This window comes from Callorhinus ursinus, unplaced genomic scaffold (genome assembly GCF_003265705.2).
Source record: "Callorhinus ursinus isolate GAN/ISIS: 27379988/994484 unplaced genomic scaffold, GSC_fseal_2.0 scaffold1, whole genome shotgun sequence".
Lineage (NCBI taxonomy): Eukaryota > Metazoa > Chordata > Mammalia > Carnivora > Otariidae > Callorhinus > Callorhinus ursinus.
Window position 1 is genome coordinate 94,933,001 of NW_027397063.1, and position 22,307 is coordinate 94,955,307.

Below are 22,307 nucleotides of genomic sequence, written 5' to 3' on the forward strand. Positions count from 1 at the left end.
ATGCTATTGATATCACTGCAGAATGTTGAATTCAAAATGGGTTTTCCACCAAAATGGGTCTTATTAATGATGTCAGGCACTGTGAAATGTAGTGTGTCAAGTGCAGAAGTGCCAATGAGATGGTGTCAAAGATCCAAGTAAGATGAAAATTAGGAGCACAGAACAAATTAGAAAAGATGGAAATGACCTGAATTCATCCCAGTATGGGCTTTTGTTTTATATGCTCTGGCTTGAGTTTACTTATGGGAGGGAGCCAGATTCATTTAGAGGTACTGGGATTTGAAAGACTAGGTAAAATGAGAAATGCATGGTATTCAGACTTATTTCTCTTTGGAAGATATTTCTGTTCTTTCAGCTTACTTGGACATCTTCCTTAGGAAGTCTCTACGCACTTTTCAGTTCTCTGAAGTGGTTCAGATTACTCCATAGTTTCTAGTAGTATCTAATATAAATTTCACATCAGTGAAATTTAGGTCCTATCTACTTAGGCCCAACATGTACTATAAAGTAAGAATGTATCTTGTGGGTAAAATTGAGAGAGGAAGGAACATTTAATGGTAAAATGTGACAACTAAAACCAAAAATCACTTGATGGAAATCTCTGTGCAGAAGCCTCAACCCAGGGGGATTCTCTAAAAAGCTGAAGAACTGCCCTTTGGGCACCTGATGTCACTCTATCCATAATGCTAGAAACTTATTAAAACCCAGAATCCATTTGGAACCAATTAGGGTCCTGCTTCACTAAAATGAGCTCAAGAATCCCTATTTCCCTCTAAGAAACTACCCTTTGGGATTTTCCTACAACATGTTCCACTTTCAGGCTCTCCCCTACTGAGACTGGTCCTATTGGGACGCTAGCTACAAGAGCTGCTTTCAATTGGAAGTTGTGATGGAGATTGGTGCAAGAGAAATGAGTCTGTGAGTGAGTACCTGGGATATAAAAACAATTTCCAAAAACAACTTAACCTTCTTAGTGCCAAAAATGGGTTGAAAATAGCTGTAAGAACCTCACCTGCCAATCAGCTCCCTCTATATTCAGCCACCCTGCAAAGCATCCTAACTAGGGTGGTTTTCAACTAAGGAAATACGCCCTTAAATCCTTTGTAGTCAAAGGTTGTCAAGCCTTTGCAAGGATGGGTGGACCATGAAAAAGAGATCCATGAGCATATTTTTACACTGGCAAGAAAAGCAAAATGTCACTCAACTAAATTTAAGATTGTTCACACACATCTGCTACCACCAGAATGTTATAAACAAAAAAGAAGAAGAAAGAAATGTGAATGGTTCAGTCTAAATAGCTCCAAATATATTTCTATTGTTCAGAGGACTTGGGCTATTTCAACAATAATTGAAAGGCTATCAAAGCAAAAGCCAAAACATGTTTATAGTTTGTCATATAAGGATAATTTTTGGTTAAATAAATACACAGACAACCATATCTCAACTACAAAATGTATGTGCTAGATAGCTGTTATTACAAATACATCACTAAAATGTGTGCAAAAAGAAATATAAAATGTTACACTTCTGACAATATCATAAGTGAATCATATCCTTGAGAGAGAAATACAGAGAGAAAGATTGCCAGAGAATAAATTTCTGAATCAAGTATATTTCTCCCCATTTCAGGACATAAACCAGATGCATTTTATAACATGAGCCTCAAATACTCTAAATTAAAATGTTACAGTTTAATCAACCAGAATGATTTGTCCAAAGTCCACTACCAGCAGAAAATGAATGCAGTTTATCATAAAGAAACAATCAAAGTTTTAAAATCATGGAAGTGTACACAATAGTTATTTCAATAGTGTACAAAAGGCACTACTATACATCTGTAACAATCAAAGCAGGATTACAAAATTTGGGGAAATGAAACTAAAAGACCTAGAATCATAAATCTACCTTTCATTCTTTCAAAAACTGATTTCTTTCAAATATTGACACCAATTTAAAAAATCATCAGTGGATCTACTAAACTAAGCAGTCAAAATGTATTAACAAGACCTCCTTAATATAAAATTAAGTTGCATCCTCCAAAATCTTGCACTTCATACACTGTCAAAATGTAAATGTCATTTATCCAAAAATCAAATGCCAAATTACTAGAGTTAAGAAGCAATAGCAAATTCACTTGGAAATTATTTATAACAAAAAGAATTAGTTATATTTGAATTAGGGGTTTAGTTAAGTAAATTACATTCACTACTAGTTTTTACATATGAGAAGACCCATATGGGAAATAAATTCCATATTACAATAATATAAAAAGATAGTTTTATTAGACTTTAAAATAAATGGTTCATTGTAAAAAAAAATGTTCCAAACCTTACTTAACTGACCTGAGAAAAGATAATTATTTGTTATATTACTTTTTAATGACACTATGTTCTCTTAGACAAATTTGAATAGTTAATCAAACTATCTATTGGGGTCATTTTGGTAGCAATTTGAAGTTTCTTTTCTTCATTGGTTATGTGATATAATATCATAGAATTATACCTTTGACAGTCTTAAGAAGGGTATTAAAAGACATTTTTTGAATAAACCATTTCTTTAATTTCTGGTTTGAACAGTTAAATGGGACTATTTTGAAACTAATAAAATATTTTCAATGATGCCTAAAAGTATGTCTTTAGTGGCCTATTATCTAGTCATTTTATAAAAGGATTTGTCCTTTCCACTTACTATAGGTTTTTACTGTATATATTTTATACCAGTAAATTTAAAATTTTCATAAGTTATCAAATATCCCCATATGTCCCAACATTAGAATATTTAGACATTTGCTCTTTTTGATAACTGAAAGTATAACCTGCAATTGAAAAATTTAAAACTGTCCTTCTAAACACAAATCAGAAACTATTTTTCAAAAAGTGTTTTTACAAACGACAACAAATTGCACAGTTGGAATTTTTTTTTAAATTGCGTACATAAAAATGCTATTTCTAAAGCAATTGTTTTGTCCAACTGCAATGCAATTAATTTATAGCGAATTAAAACAAAAATTTAGATTCTCAAAATTCATAGCACCAAACATTCACATACCAACTGCTGCAATGAGAAAGTAATTTTTCAAATTAATATATTAACACTCCCTAATATAGTATCTTTAAGTGATTAATACTGAATTTGAAATGCAATGAAAGCCATCACTTTTTATAGTTAAATTTTGCATAGCTCGGCTAGACATCAGAGTTTCCTTTCCATATATGCAAAAATATGATACACGTAAAAAAGATAACAGACATTTGGAAAACTTACACTTTCAGATTGCTTGCTCTGGTCACAGTCCCATATCGTCGTCCCACATTGCCCAGACCTCTCCATGGTGCTGAAGAGCTACCCTTGCCCATTTGAGAGGAAAGAGTTATTTATTTGAACTGGCTTTGAAAGAAATCCATAAAGAGTTGCCTGTGTTAGCAAGTAAAGTTATCTGAAGAATTTCTGTAACACATACTACAAAGGAGATGCTTTACCCTTCAGTTATCAACCACGATGATCAGGCAGCTCAAAGAAGATTTTGGAGCAGAAATCTTCAAGTACTGACAAAAAAGAGAGAGAGTTCTTTGGGAAATGAAGTTTGCTGATTTTCTTCAGTGTTCTTCAGATTGAAAATACACACACACACACACACACACACAATACAAGGCTATCCAGAGAACAGAGGAGTCCATAAAAGTTCTTGATCTTAATGCAGAAAACAAGCTCCCATTAGTCCAAAGCATCCAATTCACTTCATCCTATCATTGCATCTACTTTTTTGATAAAATAGTAAAATGAAATAAAGCTCAGAATTCAACAAGGCACTGCACACACTATGTAAACAGGTATGCCTTACTGTAGCTTTAGCCTCTGTCTGCTGAAGATTATCACAGAAGAAATCAGGCTCTTGTGGCTTTCACAGATTATCTCTTTCTGAAGCTGAAACATATAAAGAGCCACATCACACCCAATGATGTCATCTCTAAAGCAGGTCACAGTTGCTGCTGTATGTAGATGAAGTCCTTCTAGTGAAGTGTTTGGCATAGTGATTTTCTTGAAAATCTACTTTCATTAAATAGCATGGTCTTCTATCAATATACTTAACCCTATCAAAATACCGCCATGAAGAGAAAATCAATTTATTGCTCACATGTGAAGCAGCGTGTCTGTTTAACTTAAAATCAGCTTCTGGTGCTGTTTAGAAATGAATAATTGTAATTAACTTAGTGAATATAGTGAAGAAGGAGCTGTTATGAGAACTAGAGGAACTGTAGAGACATAGAATCTACTCCTAAAAAATCTTACAGAATTTTTAGCAAGCTAAAAAAAAACTTATTCTTTTTAAAATCAATCCATGAAAATTGCAAAATAAAAATTAAGGCAACTGCCTTCAACTTCTAACAACATTTTATGCAATGAAAAAATTTTTAAGATTTTATTTATTTATTTGAGAAAGAGAGCAGAGTGAGCAAGAGAGAGCACAAGGTGGGGGAGGGAGAGGGAGAAGCAGACTTCCTGCTGAGCAGGGAGCCTGATATGGGGCTTGATCCTAGGATCTCGGGATTGTGACGCGAGCTGAAGGCAGACACTTAACCAACTGAGCCACCCAAGCGCCCCTATGCAATGAAATTTTTTAAATGTTTCAAAGACATAAAAAAATCGTACTGGAAGGATCTGAGTATGTTTTCAAATGTTGGTAGGAAACTTTAACTTATTACTTTTAGATATTTTTCAGCTCTGAGTAAAGTAACAATTAAAATTTTAACTATACCTAATCTGTACATGTAACTGGTGATAGTAAACATAGATACTATTTTAAAGAATGTATAATAATGAGAAATGCCCATTTCCATTCTGTGTAATGTATTTCTTTTCTCTTTCTCAACTATGTAGTCACACATCACACTTGAGGATTTTTAGTCATAATTGACATTCCCATCAGCTAATAGTTAAATAATCTAATCCCCTTTCATGCCAACTAAATAATCTTCACAACCAAAGTGAAGAATAATTTAAAACTAATCAGAGTTTATTGAATGTATCACCCTTTAATAAAAACCAAACTGGAACAAAAACCTTTCTTGAAGAGCATAGTATACACTGTCACATTTTTGAGAAAGAACCATAAGTCTGGAGAAGAGAAAATGGAATTTTCTACACAACCAGTGCCACTGGGAAAATTCCATTAAAACAATAGTGATTGCTTTGGTATCAAATCAGGAAAAATTTGCTTCAGCACCTCCCCAAGGTGTATCTATGCCATGCTAAAACATTGAAATAAAAATTGGAAGAAATATTGATCACCTGTGTGCTCTGTTCACGTACATTTACTAAATAAAATTTATTCCTTTTTTGGCAATTCCTATAACACAGTGCTTTTTATACTATAATGATGATGAGGATTACATTTAAAAAATTTTTTTAAAATACAGAATCTCAGGCCTCTTCTCAGATATTCCAATGCAATAGATCTGCTGTGGTCCTGAAATCTATATATATATTTTAAAATTCCCAAAGTAATTCTTATTTGGAAAACATTGCAATAATTAATATAGCACAATGCATATAACCTTATAAAAATCAAAATATGTAAAAAATAAAAGGCCAAGTTGTTGCTACATGAAGCATCCAGTGTTGAGGGCTCCCTTCTTCTCATGTCCTCAGGCTTCCATGAGGAAGCACTTCCATGAGGAAGCACTTTCCTAAATACTCCCACACTTCAATCCTCTCCATGAAGGTGGAATAAGTAACCCTGATTGGAGGATTAGGCAAAGGGACTGGGCAGCCCAGTATCATTCTCTCTGCATCTTTCTATGGGATCCACCTCCCTGCACAAGATCTGTGGGTGAGGCTGGCAGTTTTCAGTGCTCCCCATGATTGGTAGGTTTCCCTACAAAGGTCAGTAGTAGGAAGCTCAGTGGTGCCACAAGTCAGAGTTACACCCTCAAATCCAGCTTTGACAGTAAATAAAGATGAGATTTTGATATCACTCTTCCTAAATCTCTTGCCTTTCAAAATAAGTTCCTAAATCAAGATGGGAAAAAGGAGTTATTTATTGGCTTCCTGAAACTACATCTCCAACACTGTTACATTGTTAACTAGGCTTGTCCTTTTTATTTAAACTCTACCAGCCAGCTACTGTAACAGGTTTTACATGTGAAGTAACTTAATAATATTTGTATTTGCATAATACAGTTCTATATTAAAGGCCTATAAAAAGGAGTGTAAAAATTTCATTGGAAGTTTTCAAAATGCATTGTTCAACTCCTATTAATTTTATTATTGAGCCATTTAGAAATTCCAGCTCTTGGAATTTTTCTTCAATAAGTACTAATTCTAGAACAGCATTTCCTGAAGTGTTCCATGGATTAATAGTCCAATAAGATGTGACTCTTATCGGGTTTCATGGTCAAAGAAGTTTGGAAAACATGAAAAATAGTACTGCCCTCCCCCACAAATTCAAAATGTGTATTAGGTTAGGAAGGCTCTAAGAGGTCCTGATATAAATAATTTGGCTTATTTCACCCTTCCCGCAATTAACATCCATCAATATCCAATGCAACTAAAACTCCAGGTACCACAATATGGGAAATTCTGCTCTGGAAGATATTTCAGCAGTCAGATTTTTATTAAAAATAATACCTAAAACCTTCTATACAATTAATCAATAAAATGTTATTATCACCTATAAGTTACCAGTGCATCTGGGACAAGAATTGCCAACCATGACTAGGGAATTATGTAAATTCTGCAAGGGCAGAGGTTGAGTGTATTTGGGTGATTGTATCGCCAGTGCTTGGCAAAGGACAGCACACAGTAGTAGTGTTGAATGAGTGAACAGATGATGTAGACCTAATCTAGGGATGTGAATAACTACCCCTTCCCCAGTGATGTCTTATTTACAAAAAGAAAGTCCCAAAGAGCCTTAGGCCAATGAGCTTCTAGAATAAAAGGAATACAATAATGGATCTTACTCCAGGGCTACCACATCCAACTTCTCCTTGGATCCTAAAGCATCTTTCATACTCACCCAATGAGTGAAATACTGATTTGTAATTCTGAAACTGGATTTTATAACAGAGGATGCACTTTGAGTCTCAGCAAGGGGATGTGACACTCTAGCTCGCCACAGCTGCAGAATCAGGACAGCATCTACGTGAGGACAAATGCTGAGACTGGACTTGAGGTAAAGTAGAAGGCAAACAAGTTCCTTCTCAACTCTGTTTATCAAAAGTGAGATGCTTAATGCCTAGGTTTTTGCATCTATACCTAAAGGTCAATAACTTTGAGACTGCTAAAGAGGATTGATATTAGTATGGATGAGTGAGTCTGTTATCAAACAATGAATTGTAAATTTTGCATATCATTCTGAACCCAGAAAATGATCAGTATTAGCAGTCTTCAAAAAAAAATTTTAATCCCCAAACTGAAACAACATACTTTGTTGTTTCATTTTTAAACCTATTGAGAAAAATGTCCTCGGGGGGCACCTGGGTGGCTCGGTCGTTGGGCGTCCGCCTTTGGCTCAGGTCATGATCCCAGGGTCCTGGGATCGAGCCCCACATCGGGCTCCCTGCTCATCGGGAAGCCTGCTTCTCCCTCTCCCACTCCCCCTGCTTGTGTTCCCTCTCTCACTGTCTCTCTCTCTCTGTCAAATAAATGAATAAAACAAAATCTTAAAAAAAAAGTCCTCAAATCCTTAAGTTAAAAGGACCATTTGGAAAAAGAATCTGTAATATCAACCAATATTCAAAGATATAAAAAGGAGTGTTTCTGCATAAAGATACCAAATATTTTATATAAAAATATATTAATTCAAACTGTCATAGATGGTTATATATTATATAATGTAATTTCTAAAACTTTGGGGAAAAATTTGTTCTCTAAGACTCTAGTTTAAAGAAAAGACAATTACATCTACTTTTATGTAAATACCAAGAAGTCTTCTCTTTTTACATGTGATTACTACAGTCTCTGAACCAAAGTTTGGGATGAATAGACTGACAATTTGTGCTATTTGGGGGTCTGAGAAGCAGGATGGAAGATAGAGTTTGGGTACTGACTATTTAAAATTCATGGGACCTAAGTTTATAACAACAGCTGGGCATAATACTGTAACTTGTCCCTGACCTGGAAAATCTAGGTGATTAAATTATTAAGTAGCACAAGGCTTATTGTCTAAAATTTCACAACTTTTGAGACTGTACTGGGAGAGGGCCCAGGAAATCTTCTTTGAGAGTCTGAGTTCCCCCTCCAAAACAAGTGTGACTTTGTAAGAAGCCTTTATCCTTTTAGTCCCAAGATTTTTCATGATGTATTTAAAGCCTGGAAGTTGTAAATCTCAAAATGGGCAATAAAACCTGAGGGTAATAAAGCAGTTTGAATGTAGGTGTACATGTTGTGTTTGGCAGACAGAAGCAGTACTGGCTTTTGGTAGCATATTGGGAAGGTGTGGTGGGTCACCTGGCTGCCTGTTGCTAACTATCCAGTAACTCTTGCTAAAAGCTAGGGCAACCCAAGCAGCCCCAACCATATGAGAGCTCCATGGACTTCTCTCCAGGACAACTGAAGTAATGGGGTCTTTAGCTGGCCCAGACCACTGATCTTTGAAGCTGCTCAGAACTGTAATTCTTCCTGACCAGTTGTGAAGTAAGGCCTTGTGGTTGGAGCTGTGCAGCTGTTGGAAGGGTGCTTTTGCATTGACCTGCCTGAGAGGCGAGGCCACATAACTCTGTTCACCCCAACATGCTGCAGATCCCCCCATTTCTTTTTTCCCCAAATCTGAAGGGAGCAGAGTGACCTAAGGTTGCTTTTATTACATATATGGGTATGGTCTTTCAGAAGAGGCCTACTCACTGAGAAGCAAAAATACTTTCACCTGTTTTTACCTTTGGACCTTGAAAATTAGTCTTTAAAAGAAGCAACACAAAACAAATACCTGATGTATTACTTTGTAATGTACAGCTCCAATCTCAGAACATACATATATATATTCTGTATATGTATATATATTCTAAGACACGATTTGGTTCTCATGGATTCATGAATCAGAAGCAGGCAGTGTGCCCCTCAATAGGAATAGAGTTAAAAATTCCACTTCTGCTCTTCACAAGCTTTGCAGAGTGTTCTGAACACATGGAGTATTTTCAAGAGCAGATACAGAATCCACTAACATTTATTGAGAGCCTTCAGGGTCCCACACTCTGTGCTACATTTTACATATGTAGTGCCATTTAATCTTCACAGTGATATCAATCCCTCGCTAAGGTGCGTGTTACTTCCAGTTTGCAGATGAAGAATGGTCTCTCAAGTGGTACATCTTAGACTCACAAAAATTGTGGCAGAGCTACGAAGTCATGTCCTCTTACTAAGCCAGGGCTTCATTCCATGAGCCACAGAGCCCCCTACAGGCCACACCATACTAATATGCGAACCCATGGAAATAAGTAGGCACGGCCAGGAAGATAGAACCAATTAGAGACAAATGGGATTGAAAGTCTCCAGACAATCCAAAGATTTTTCTGAATTTATCTGAAGGGTATGCTAATGATTTGTGAAAAGGGTACCAAGTCATTTAGAATGTACCTTTTTATAGTAATATTCTATTAGACAAATTACAGATTTTTCAGAGCTGGGAACTAAAAGAATAAGTACTTGGTCATATGAAATTGATTTTCATATAATATAATATAAATATATCTATTTATATAATATAAATATAAATTTTAATTTATATATGTTATATATATAATTTATATATAACATATATATTTATATATACTTATTTATATATCATATATATTTATATATAAATTTATATATTAAATATTTATATATAATATATATTTATATTTTTCAATTTATATATATTCTATATAATATATATAAATTATATATAAAATATAAATATAAATTTTATTTGTATATTTATATATGTATATAAATAAAAAAATATATATTTATTATATATATAATATAATAAAAATACACAAATCATTTTCCACTATTGTCCTCCAGGCAATAACTAATATTTTTATGATAAAAAAGTTATTTTTTTCTCACTTAGATACCCACAAGCTCCATGTCACAATAACTTGCTACTCAAAATTGCTATTTCTAAAATAAATTTTTCTGTTACCTCATGATACATTGTGGTATAAGGACAGTTAATATGCAAATTGCTAACATAATTTCATATATATCTTCCCTCCTGTTGCTCTTTAGTTTGGCACTGAGCAGCTGAGGTCTGAAGTTTTCATCAAAGAGCACTGAACAAGGCAATTTATAAAATCAAATGAGGATTCTTTTTTCAATTATTTCATTCACTGTTTATACCTACTAAATTGTGGAACAGTCAATGAAATGCATTGATGCATGGATTATTTCTTCCTCTGTTTGACTATGTCTAAATGCAGGCTTATTTTCAAGTGGTACAATATAGTAGAATAGTGAAGCATGATGGCTCCAGCTCAATGAGTAACTCAAGGCAAGTTAGTTATCTCTTTAGGTCTCATTTTCATCATCTGTAAAATGGAGATCATAATATACCTCTTACATATGGTCAGTGAGAGGATTAAGTGAAATAATCCACGGAAAGCCATTAGCAAGATGCCTGTCACATAACAAGTACTCAGCTCTTATTAAGATAATGATTATGAGATCTCATACTGAGACATTACTGTTCTTATATATTTTAGAGCAGAAATATTCTCAGAACTATATTAACCATTATGCTTAGCCAAAAGAGAGTAAAAGCATGCAAGAGCATCATTCTCAGCTCAGCTCAGGTTGCTGGTTTCCCACGCAGCACATGCCTGGGGCAGACAGCTACTATGGGCAGTAATTGCAGTTATTATAGACATGGGGCAGGCAGAGCAGCTGGAAAGGCCCATGGATTAGACAAAGGCAGACTGGCCTCCAATTGAGACTGTGTTAGAGGACAGTAGAGGATTAGTAGTTGGGACAAGACAGCTGATCAAATTCGAGAAGACATACAATGGTCTAGGCAGCAACAGTGACAGATCAAGCCCAGAGAAAGAGGGCTGAGTTCAGCAAGCTGGAGGTATCTGGCAGGAGTCATGGTCCCAGAGAATCCCCCAGGGAGACACCTCATTGAGAGCATTTGACTTGGACTGAAGGCTTTTACCCTTGAAGTTCCAAATGGACTCATTTGTTATTAGAGAAAACTCATCTCTTTGTGACAGGCTTGGCCAAGGTGGGCCAGGGCTCATCGTTATCCCTCCGTAAACTTGAGGTCTATCTGTCAGAGAGTAGTAACACTAAGTCTTCCTATCTGGAACTCCCTGAGAATATGTATGAACCCAGTGGGTCTGGTAGGCTGATCAAAGTAGAGCAGAGTCACTTTCCTTTCATGGGGCTGTGACCACCAAAAGATGTAAGAATGAATCTTCTGAAAGAGGTCCCAAGCAAAGTGATGATCATGGGAAATAGAACAACTTTAACTGGATATGCCAGCTCCAAACAACAAAGCATGAAGTTTTTAAAAATTATGAATTGGATATTTTACCTGCCTGACAAACTAGAGACTTGGGGATGTTCCAGCAACTTATATTTTATTTTGTATATTTAATGTCATGCTACTGCCACCATCAATGACAAAGTTGTTGTTATAATCAATAACCTCTACTAGATTTCTGGGCAGGGTCTGCTTGCTTTCTGAAGCTAATTCCAATAATGTTTTTTGAAAATGTTTTGACTCTCACTGTATAGGCAATCAGGAATGAGCCAGACTTCCACACAATGAAAAGAGTTATCCTGCTCCCATGAGCACAGAGATAAGGCATGATGATACAGTGGTGGAGCAGGATGCTACTCCCAATTCATTCTGAGACACCTTATAGGAAACCAAATTGCTGGGGACATTTGAAAGCGGAAATCTGTTCTACTAAGAAACATCAGGGGACCTGGAGGCCAGGCTAGATTAAGTAAGGCAAAACTGTTAGCAAAACTGTGCAAAAGGTATTGCACATCACATTTATATGATGACCCATGGGGGAAGAACGTGCATTTATGCACAAAAATACTTAAGGTGCTAGAATCTAAGTGGTATGGCAAGGTAAATATAAAACAAAGATAGATTATTCCAGAATTTCAATACAGTCAAAAGGTTAATAACCACCCTAAAGCAACACTAAAACCATCATATATCACTGGACACAGCAATGGTTGATACTGTCAGGAATTGGGGCTATGAGAAAATGCAAAGGCAGTAAATCCAAACTTTTAACTCACGGGCGGAATGATTTCTGATACTCAGTTTCCATCAGTCAAATAAAATATTCAGTCACTTAATTTCTATTAAATTAATTCTATTGTCATTCATGGCAAAGGCATCCTAAACACTTAATTTTCATATTATTTTTGACTTGCAAATCGTGAGATAAATACACACTTAAGCAACAGACCTTTTCCAATATGGCTCATCAGCGCCCTCTAGTGATCATAAGGCTAGTTCAGACAAGTCATTTCCCCCCCAAAAATTGTTTTATAAAGGCACACAGATTCACTGCGTATTCAATTTCTGCTGTTTGCTAAAAATAGATCTTCTGCCACTGTTATTTGCTCTCAAGTTACTGCTCTCTTTTTAGAATCCATAACAGATAAAACCGTTTATTAAAGAACATGCAATGCAATCATCTGAAAACATGTCAAAGCAACCTTTGCTTGATCCCAATGTGAATACATTGTTTTCGCTGCTGGGGAGCCCTTTAGCCACTGGATAAACATGATTACAAAGGAGTCAAGAAACATTTTTTTTTTAATAAAACACTTGTATAGTTGCTTCATTTCTCTTCCTAACTTCTCTCTGTGTATTCCAGCGACTATCTTACATGATCACAATGGCCATATTCACAACACTCTGTATGACAGTGGCCTGATCACTTATTTCCTACCACATTTGGTATATGTTTGTTTTTGTTGTTGTTGTTGTTTTTTAAATAAAGACTTTCAGCAGATGTTCCCATTCCTTCACTGTGTACCAGGGTTCTTAAACAGGTGGCCTCTGGAATAATTGTGATCTGCAAGCATGGTCTAGTTGCATTTTAAATTTTCTTGCTAGTTATAATGCTCAAGGTAAAGTCCAAAGCTGCAGTTAAACATTTAAAAATCTGAATTTCTGGCATCCCCTAAGAGAAGAAATAACAGTTGGCAGTGTCTGTCCGTCCAGCATCCCTGCATAGCAACATATCCGGGATGCCAGTGGGGCTTACCCCTTTAGGTAAGGCCTGTGTTCTTCAGTAGCCAGTCACAGCTTAGCCCACATCAGCCACAAGGGTTTCTTACCTGGCCCCTGTAGGCATTTGAGTTGCAACTCCCGAGTCTGTGACCCCTTTGAGGTCTTCCTGTAAAACTTCTCTTTCTAATACTATAACCAAACTAATCTTCTATCATATTAGCACAACAAAACTCTACCAGAGGCACAGACTAAAGGGAACACACTGTCATAAAGAAAAGGAAAAGAATATTCTTAGTAATAGAGGATTGCAAACACACAAATGAGTAGTTTAGGTTGAGGTCAAATACAATCGATTCTCTCAGACCTGATGAAGTACACTTCATACTTATGAATCATGTCTTCATTCTCAGATGACAAGACCCTCACCATGGGTTCAAATATAGCAAGTAAGCAATGTAGATACACCTAACAACAAGCCACCTGCTCACATCTCAACATTTCCTTCTTGGAACCCAAGACCTGCTGATCAAATGACTGGCCTATCAGGCCATAAAAAGGAAACATGGCACTCACGGGTGTGCTGCTGTCTGAGAAGGTGTTCATGCTGACAGAGCTGCTCAGCTTCTCCGAGGACACAGAGGGTGGGGACGGGCTCCTCTTCTCCAGGGGGTCCTGCCTCTGCAGGTACTCACGCCAGGCTCTCTGAATGCTGGAAAAACAAACCAAAACAGCACGTGCACTATCACTACCTGGTCACAGCCCACAGACTCAGCAAAGCACAAGGAGTCTGAAGAAATTGGCTTTGGAGACAGGGAAAATGTAGCACATAGAATGTGACACAGGAGATCAGAAGACCTGTACTGGTTCTCTATTTTACTGATTTGACAGTCACAGACTAAGCTAAATCGTCTTAGTCAGAAAAAGCCATCAAAGTGAAACTGGCTTGCACATGTAAATGTACTTTGATTTATGGGACGTAAAATCCTTCAATTTCTCATCCTATATTTCAAATGAAAATAATAAATAGGTTGCTTTATCACTTACTCATGCACCAATACAGCCTTGTTGAGGGACTCTTCTGAGCCAAGGTCAGCCCTAGGTGCGGGACAGTGACTGCAACGCAGCTCTAGAGGGGGCCATATGCACAGACCTCAAGGCCAAGAAAATCCCATGATGCTATATAGTGTAGTCTACTTGGCCAAACGCAGTGGCCCCGCTATGGGGACAAGACAGTCAAGAGCCCTGTGGTCATGAATTTTTACATACTGTGGAAGGAAACAGGTGATATATGATAAGCAAATAAAGGAATGGACAGAGAGGGCAGAATACCTGAAAGTTATATGAACTATTCAAAAAACGAAAATAACACATGATTAGGTGGCTATTTGAAATTTTACCCAAGGAAGCGTTTTTATTTCCTGTGCTTAGTACCAAAACAAAGTCATCTGCTTTGTATAACAGAAAGCTCTTCGTTGTGAAAGCTAAGTAATTTTTTTTCCACCTGGACTGCTTTCTAATCTTTGAGATTAACATCTAGTTTTTCACAGAGGATCAGTGAACACAATTCTCTTCTGGAAATTAACCAAACATGAAGACCAATTTTTAAGAATCAGCCTTTTAAAATAGTTTTAAATAGTTGCATTAATTCCATTACTATCTCTTCTAGACTCCGGGAAGTATCTGATCTTCCATAATTCTTCCCACACACAATTAAGGCAATTAAAGTTGTTTCTCTATAGACAAACTGATTTATTTTCACTTGGCTAGCATGGTTCAAAGACCATTAAGTCTCAGTAGTCAGAGGATAGAAAGGCCACAAAAATGCTACCATGTTACTAAATTTATACATGTCCCCTAATTTATTAAGGCTCTGAATTATAATGCTCAAGGTAAAGTCCAAAAGCTGCAGTTAAACAATACCTTTGGGTCAGAGGCCAATTTCCCCTGAAGCTATGAAACATAAGCTTCAGGAGCCCTTACAGGTCAGGAGTTTCTTCTAAGATCCTATGAGCAGCTCTTCATGGTTTGTATAAAATTGCAAAAGTAGATATCTTCCAGGGTTTTTTTTTAAGAGGGCTCCAAATTATATATACACTCCAGACCCTATTAAGGTAGGATATGGCCCTGCTTTGGATTATATGGGGTTACTGTTTTATTATACAAGGCTTGCTCCAAAATATATCCTCATTTATTTACTTTTATTTGGTTTAAAGATTTTAAACGGAATCTCAAAGAAGGTTCTGTAAGAGTTTGTTAGTCCTGTTGCTTCTTCAGGGACCCATTTTGCTAGGGAGTAGCAAACTTTTGGAAACTGTTAATAATTTCTACATCATCTGACGTGCTTAGGGTCTTCCAGAGTCCTGCTAACAAGTTCGGCCACTGGAGGGCACCTAAACGCTGTAAACCTGCCCATCAAGGGCTTAAAAAAAAGTGACATTGTAAAGGCTATTTAAAAAATATAAAACATTTACAAGGCATGAAATACCCACACGTTTATATTGAGGTGTTCCTCTCTCTCTCTCTCTCTTGCTCGCTCATAGTCTTGATTATTCAGAAAATATAGCAAGAAAATGTAGTAGCCGTTTGAGAGTTTACTTTTTAGTTTATTGAACACCAGGGGGCAGTGTGACACCTTTAAAGAACCAAACAAATAATGCCAGGCAAAACTGGAGTGAGATCAGCAAAGGTGAATTTTCGCTTAAAGCATCCACTTCCCCTTCCTGGTTCTATGGTGCCTGGAAAGTGACTTATCAGTTTTCTTAAGTCAGAGATTAAGAAGGCAACATTCCTTTCTTCCCGGTGGGTGGGTATCCTCTTTTAGTTGACAGAGAATGCAACAAAATTAAATACCTTTAAAATGTGTATTAAAATCACCTTTAAGCCTCCTCCCTCCTTAATACAAAAGCTATTTTAATTTTTTTGAATACTTACCTTACTATCTTTGTGCACATATATGGAAATAATTTTACTTAGTTGGAAGCATATTATACTATATTTTATTCTTTTTTTAACTCAGAAGTTAAAAATGAGAGGCCAGTCACTTCACTATTATCTAAATTGCTACATTGGATATTTTTTAAATGGTGGGATCATGCTATTAGTACTTTCTGAATCATAAGAAACTATTTACATCACACACTGTTTACTCCCACTTGACCACTTTGTAGATTAGATTAAATTGTTCTCTAATTAGCTCTCTGAATACAATCTCCAAATGCTATTTTACCGAACGAGGGAATTAAAACAAAATGCAGAAGCACCTCAACCCTCAGTCACGGAAAATCACTTTTCAGCCTTCTTATCCCAGCTGTACCACAATTCCTACTCACAGGTCTCCTTTAAGGCTGCGGGGTAAATCCTGAACACCAACTACCTTGACATTTTTATTTCTAAAACTAAGCCTTGCTATCAATACAATTCTTTAAAGGCTGGTTGCAGTAAAGGAGCACATCATGTGTGTTCCTATATTTTGAATTATAAATATAGAGGCTTATTTCAAAGTAGATGAGAAATACATTTTTCGATAATTTTTTTGCCTGTCCAGCTCCAGTTTGTCTTCCACGTCAAGGATGGTGTCTTCACCCGCCTCTGCCATCTCTCTATACATCCCCGTTTGTTTCACAGCGCCAGTGGCTCCCTCCTGCCCTCACAGCTGGTGAAGTCCTGGTTGTCCCTGGCTGTCCTTACGTACAAGGTATCCTTGCCTAGAAGACAGCTCTTCTGCAAGCTGTGATGCTTAGAGAAGGTTCCAGGGAGTCCTGGTGCTTTAAGTAGCCTTGAAGGATGGAGGGGATTTAGATTGATAAGAAGGAGGAAAGGCGTTTGGGCAAAGCCTTGGAGGTGAGGGTACCAGGCAGAAGGCAGGAGGTTCCCAGAGGAAAGGGGTAGGGCATGAGGCTGTGAAGACTGGAGAAGCATCCCAGAGGTCTCCGAGGGCAAGGCTGGGGGCAGACTGGGCATACCTGCCCTTGGGAGGCGGAACCCCATCTTGGCACAGTTGATTGTTGTCAGATCTTACTACTTATCAACAACAGTCAGAAATCTGGGTTTTTATTTGAAAGTTACTAGTTCTTAAATGTTACCAAATAATTTTTACAACTTCAAAATACATTATTACACAAGTAGGCTAAACTTGGGGGTGGGAAATAAAAGAAGACAGAAGTCTGAGTATCTTGGGAGATAACATCTAACTACAGATAGCTCTTTTTATGTGTATTCTCCCATTCAATCCTTACCACAAGTGGAATGTGAGGAAGGCACTATTACCATCATAATGGTAGTTTTTGCCTGCCCAACATTAATTTTCTTTCATTTTGTTCCAGCACTCACTTTTCACTGGGGACCCACCAATCCATGGCCACAATGTTGGGAGAGCCCACACGAGAATGAAGCTATAATATCCAGAGTAGAGCTTACAGAAGAAGGAGGACAGAGATGTCTGATGATGCTTGACCACCTGGGTCTATATATGCTTGAAGCACATTAGCCCCTGGATGTTTCTGTTAGGTGATCCAATATAATCTCTTTTTAATACATAAGTTAGTTTGAGTTGAGTTTCTTTTACTCACAACCAGGAGTCCTCGACAAGTTTCAGGAAACAAGATGGGAGCTAACTGACAGACCCGACATTTGGACCAGATCCCCTGTCTTTCCATTACATTGTGCTCCCCCCTCATGGTTCAGCAAAAGGCAGAAAGGGAGAAGAAATCAAGGTGATGGGTTTGGCTTGTCACATACTGACTTTGAGTAGATAAATAGAACCCCTATTTGTTTAAGCCTGTTTAATTTTCTATGTGTGACTAAAAGCTACCCTAACAGATAAGCCATGTTTTCATTATTTGGTGTCTGCCTCAACCCTGTATCCTGTCACAAACCTGCGCAAAGGCCACCGCCACTGTGCCACTGCATGCAACAGGCAGGTTTTCTGTAGAATTTGCCTGTATCTCTAAGCCTGCTTCCTCTCCCATTCCAGTTTCTGCCTAGTTTGTAACTCCTGACTTCATTTGATTGTTGGTACTTCCTAAGCATCATGGACTTATGCCCTTCTGGATCTTTCTGCAGGTTCCTTCACCAACACCTATGACCACCTTGATGGTCAGGAACTCCCAAATCCCTCACAGATGGAATTTGGGCAACTTGGGCCTTTTCTCTAGAACACTCTTCTTTCTGAAGATTGAGAAAGCACTTTTTAGAAATAAGGCACACAGAAGCTACTTTGTCTATGAAAGAGACCAATGGCTCTCTGAGATATTAACCATGCAAAAAGAAGAGTGTCAGATTAGGCTAATCCAGATAACTCCTTTCCAAGAAGTCTTCTTCCTCCACTAGACTGTGAATCCCTTGAGGGCAGTGTCCATGATATTGGTAAGTAGGTGATCAACAAATATATTCTGCTAACATTGTATTCCAGAAATAACTCAATAAATCCTCAAAGAAGAAAAAGTTTTACCTCATGAGGAAGTGTGCTTAGAAACTAAATGTGTTTATTATATTCCTCAGCTCTGTGACCTCTGTTTGCAACTTTCTTATATTTTCCATCTCTTTACTGAAGTTCTCACTGTGCTCATCCATTCTTCTCCCGAGTTCAGTGAGTACCTTTATGAGCATTACTTTAAATTCTTTATTATATAAATTACTTACCTCTGTTTCATTAAGGTTTTCTTTTTTGTTGGTTTTGTTTTGTTTCCTGAAGCTTTATCTTGTTCTTTCATTTGGAACATGTTCCTCTGTTTCTTCATTTTGCTTGATACTCCCTACTGGTTTCTATGTATGAGATGAAACAGCCACCTCTCTGAGTCTTAAATGGCTGGCCTTGTGCAGCAGATGAACCCTGCCCTAGCAGCTGGCTGTCTCTCAACCTTTGTGACATCTGAACAGCCTATTTTATTTTTAATAGCTCCCAGTAGCAGAAGGTGTGCCAAGACCTGTAAGTGTCCTAAAGGGGAGGCTCATAATCAGAGCCTAAATTCAGGCTGTTAGATTGGAAGCCAAGCCCTCAGGCAGCAGCTTTTAAAGTACACAAAGATATACATTCCTGTGGAGCCACAGTTGTAAACTCTGTTGGCTTCCAGAGCCAGGTGATCTGGAGATGTCCCCTGGGTGGCAATAGCAAAATCTGGGGCTCTAGATGAGTGTATTATCTCCTTGCCGGGAGATTTGGGTGAGCTGCAGTGAGGTGTAGAGAGGGCACAAAGATGGCATCCCCAGGCCTATATTCCCTGGGAGCATCTCTGTAGCCTATAGATGTGTGCCAAATCTGAAGTCTGCCCCGAAGGTCCACGCTCCAGGTCAAGCAAATAGACCTCTTTCACAGAGTGGCTAAGGGTGTGTTTCATCTGCTGTCTATTCCGGGCCCTAGGGCGGTAGCCTGCCAAGAATTGTCTTTCCAGTTGTTACAGTCCCACAGGACCCAGGAATGTGAGCCCCCCCACCCCCGGCCACCAGGGCCAAGAGACCAAGAGGTTTCCCCTGGGCAGCCGCAAAACCCAGGGCACCAGATGTAAAGGCCGGGACACCAAACATGTATAAGAGCGTCCTTCCAAGACATGTTAGGGCTCTGGAGTGTGGCAGAGGGACAGTTTAAGGACAGTGCCTGCCCTCTGAGGACTTAGAAAAGGTTGACAGGCAGTCCTTCAATGTGTATTTAATTAAAAGTCTGCTTTTCAGGTTGCAGCTATGACGATAAGCTAATAGGCCTCTTTCACATCAATACTGAGCTCCTGGGTCTGTTGCCTCTTGCTGCGCCCCTGGGGTGGTAGCTGTTTAAGACTCTTCCTCTGTTGATTACAGTCCTATGGGGACTGCTAGTGCCACCAGAGCACTATAGAGTATAGAGTATAGAGACATCCCCTGGCAGCAGTGGCAAAAATCAGGGCCCCAAACTAAGCTATCAGCTCCTTTCTCTAAGATTCCAGTGAGCTGGAGCAAGGCAGAGGGACAGCATAAAGATTGCATCCACTGGCCTCCATTCCCTGAGACCCCACTCTGTAGGCTCCCAGATATGTTTAAAACCAGAAGCCTGTCACTCAGGCCAAAGCTCCTGGACCAGCAAATAGACCTCTTTCTCAGAAAGGTGGATGTGTGTTTCAGTCTGCTGTCTATGCGGTGTCCTGGGAGTGGTGGTCTGCCAAGAACTATCTCTAATTGCCATAGTCCCGTGGAATACAAGACCTCTTTCTCAGAGAGGGAGAAGAGGGAGAGGGAGAAAGAAAAGAGAGAGAAAAAAAAGTAAAGAAATAAAAAGAAAAAATTTAAAAAATGGTGCCCACTAGCTTTAGCAAGGCAGAGAGCAGGAAGATGGCTCCCACCATTCTCTGACCTGAGAGAAAATCCCAGCAGGCCTCTGGCTCTCAGACCCATACTTCAAAATTAGGAGACCAGTCTTTTTCACATAAAGTCTGGGCACTTTTCAAAGGGCTACTTCTGCATGGGGTCCTGGGACAGGTGAGTCTGCACACGGGCCTTTTAAGAGCCCTGCCTCAGTTGGCCATAACCCTGCAGGTCTCATGGGCACTGGAACCCCTCTGATCTTCGAAGCCAAATGTTTTGCAGGCTTGTCTTTCAGGTGCTGGTCTTAGTATTTGGGGTGCCTGATGTACAGTACAATCCTTCATTCCTCAGGAGGAACTTCTGTATTTTGAGTTCCCTCCTGATTGTGAGTCACTGTAGTGGGGTTGGGGTTTACTGCAAGATTATGTCCCAGCATTTCCTACCTGTTCGATGGGGTTTCCCTCTCGTTTGCCCGATATAAAGGGGTTGCTCTGCCAGTTTTTAGGTTTGTTTGTTTTTTTTTATATATTGTCCATATGTAGCTGTAAATTCAGTATGTCTGTGGGAGGAGGTGAATTCAGGATCTTCCTGCATTAGCCATCTTGAACTGAACTCCCCAGAAACTAAGTGTGTTTAGAGAGGGACAAGTTTTGCTCAGTTTACTTCTCATTAGTTGTGCTCTTTGGGCAGAATACTAAAGTTACTGGCCTACATTGTGCTTACCCACAAAATAGTAATAACAATAACCTCTGTGCAATTCTTGTAAGGAATCTAAGTCAGCCTCATACTTGTGCTAATCATATACATTGATATGATATGCTGGGTTCATAAGGGTCCTTAAGGGCAATACTTTATTAGCCCAATTTGGCATAAAAACATGATTGGAAACAGTATAACTCCATGGAAAAGATACATTAGGTCAATTTTTTTTTAATTTTCTCACTGAAAGCTCATTACAATCCCTTTTGACATGGTTAGTGTTATCATTTTATAGAGGAATGCAACTGTGGCCCAGGTAGGTAAGCAGTGTTCCCAAGGTCACACAGTGGGTAAAGAGCAGAGCTGGGATTTCTCCTATTTGCTCTAACTCCAAGGTCTATGCTCTCAACCATTCTTCCCTCATGTCTTCTTTAAACTTTTGACCAAAGTTGATAGGCATTACTCAAACAAATGACATTTAACAAGGCTTTATTAAGAAATATCTTTGAAATTCTTCTGGGAATTGTCTTTTTCTTCCAGTGTAGACACTATCTACACTGTCTGTCTGTCTGTGTATGTGTGTCTTTCTCTCTTTTATAGAATCTAAATGTTGTTTCATCACTAGATCATCAAATACATTAATAAAAAATGAGAGAAATTGGACACATTTAACAAGCAGATGTTCAAAAGATGACTTGTAGTCAATAGATGCCTATGTTGTCCATAACAAAATAAATATTTGGCTAAAACATCAGGAGGGGGATTGCACACAGTTAATGAACAACTGTTAAGTGATGGATTTTTTTTAAATTTTTTTATTGTTATGTTAATCACTATATATTACATCATTAGTTTTTGATGTAGTGTTCCATGATTCATTGTTTGTTCATAACACCCAGTGCTCCATGCAGAACGTGCCCTCCTCAATACCCATCACCAGGCTAACCCATCCCCCTACTCCCCTCCCCTCTAGAACCCTCAGTTTGTTTTTCAGAGTCCATCATCTCTCATGGTTCGTCTCCCCCTCTGACATACTCCCCTTTTCTTCCTCTCCTGTTATCTTCTTCTTTTTCTTTTTTCTTAAAATATGTTGCGTTATTTGTTTCAGAAGTACAGATCTGTGATTCAACAGTCTTGCACAATTCACAGCGCTCAC

At 38.1% G+C, this 22,307-nt stretch overlaps 1 protein-coding gene across 1 annotated transcript in view; it reads right to left on the minus strand.

Moving 5' to 3' along the window:
- SCHIP1 (schwannomin interacting protein 1) overlaps window positions 1-13,886 on the minus strand; it is a 531,518-nt gene extending 517,632 nt beyond the window's left edge. Inside the window, exon 1 of the mRNA XM_073897989.1 lies at window positions 13,757-13,886. Coding sequence (XP_073754090.1) covers window positions 13,757-13,786 — 30 coding nt within the window. The 5' untranslated portion in view covers window positions 13,787-13,886. The remainder of the gene's footprint in view (window positions 1-13,756) is intronic.
- Window positions 13,887-22,307: the final 8,421 nt, after the last annotated feature.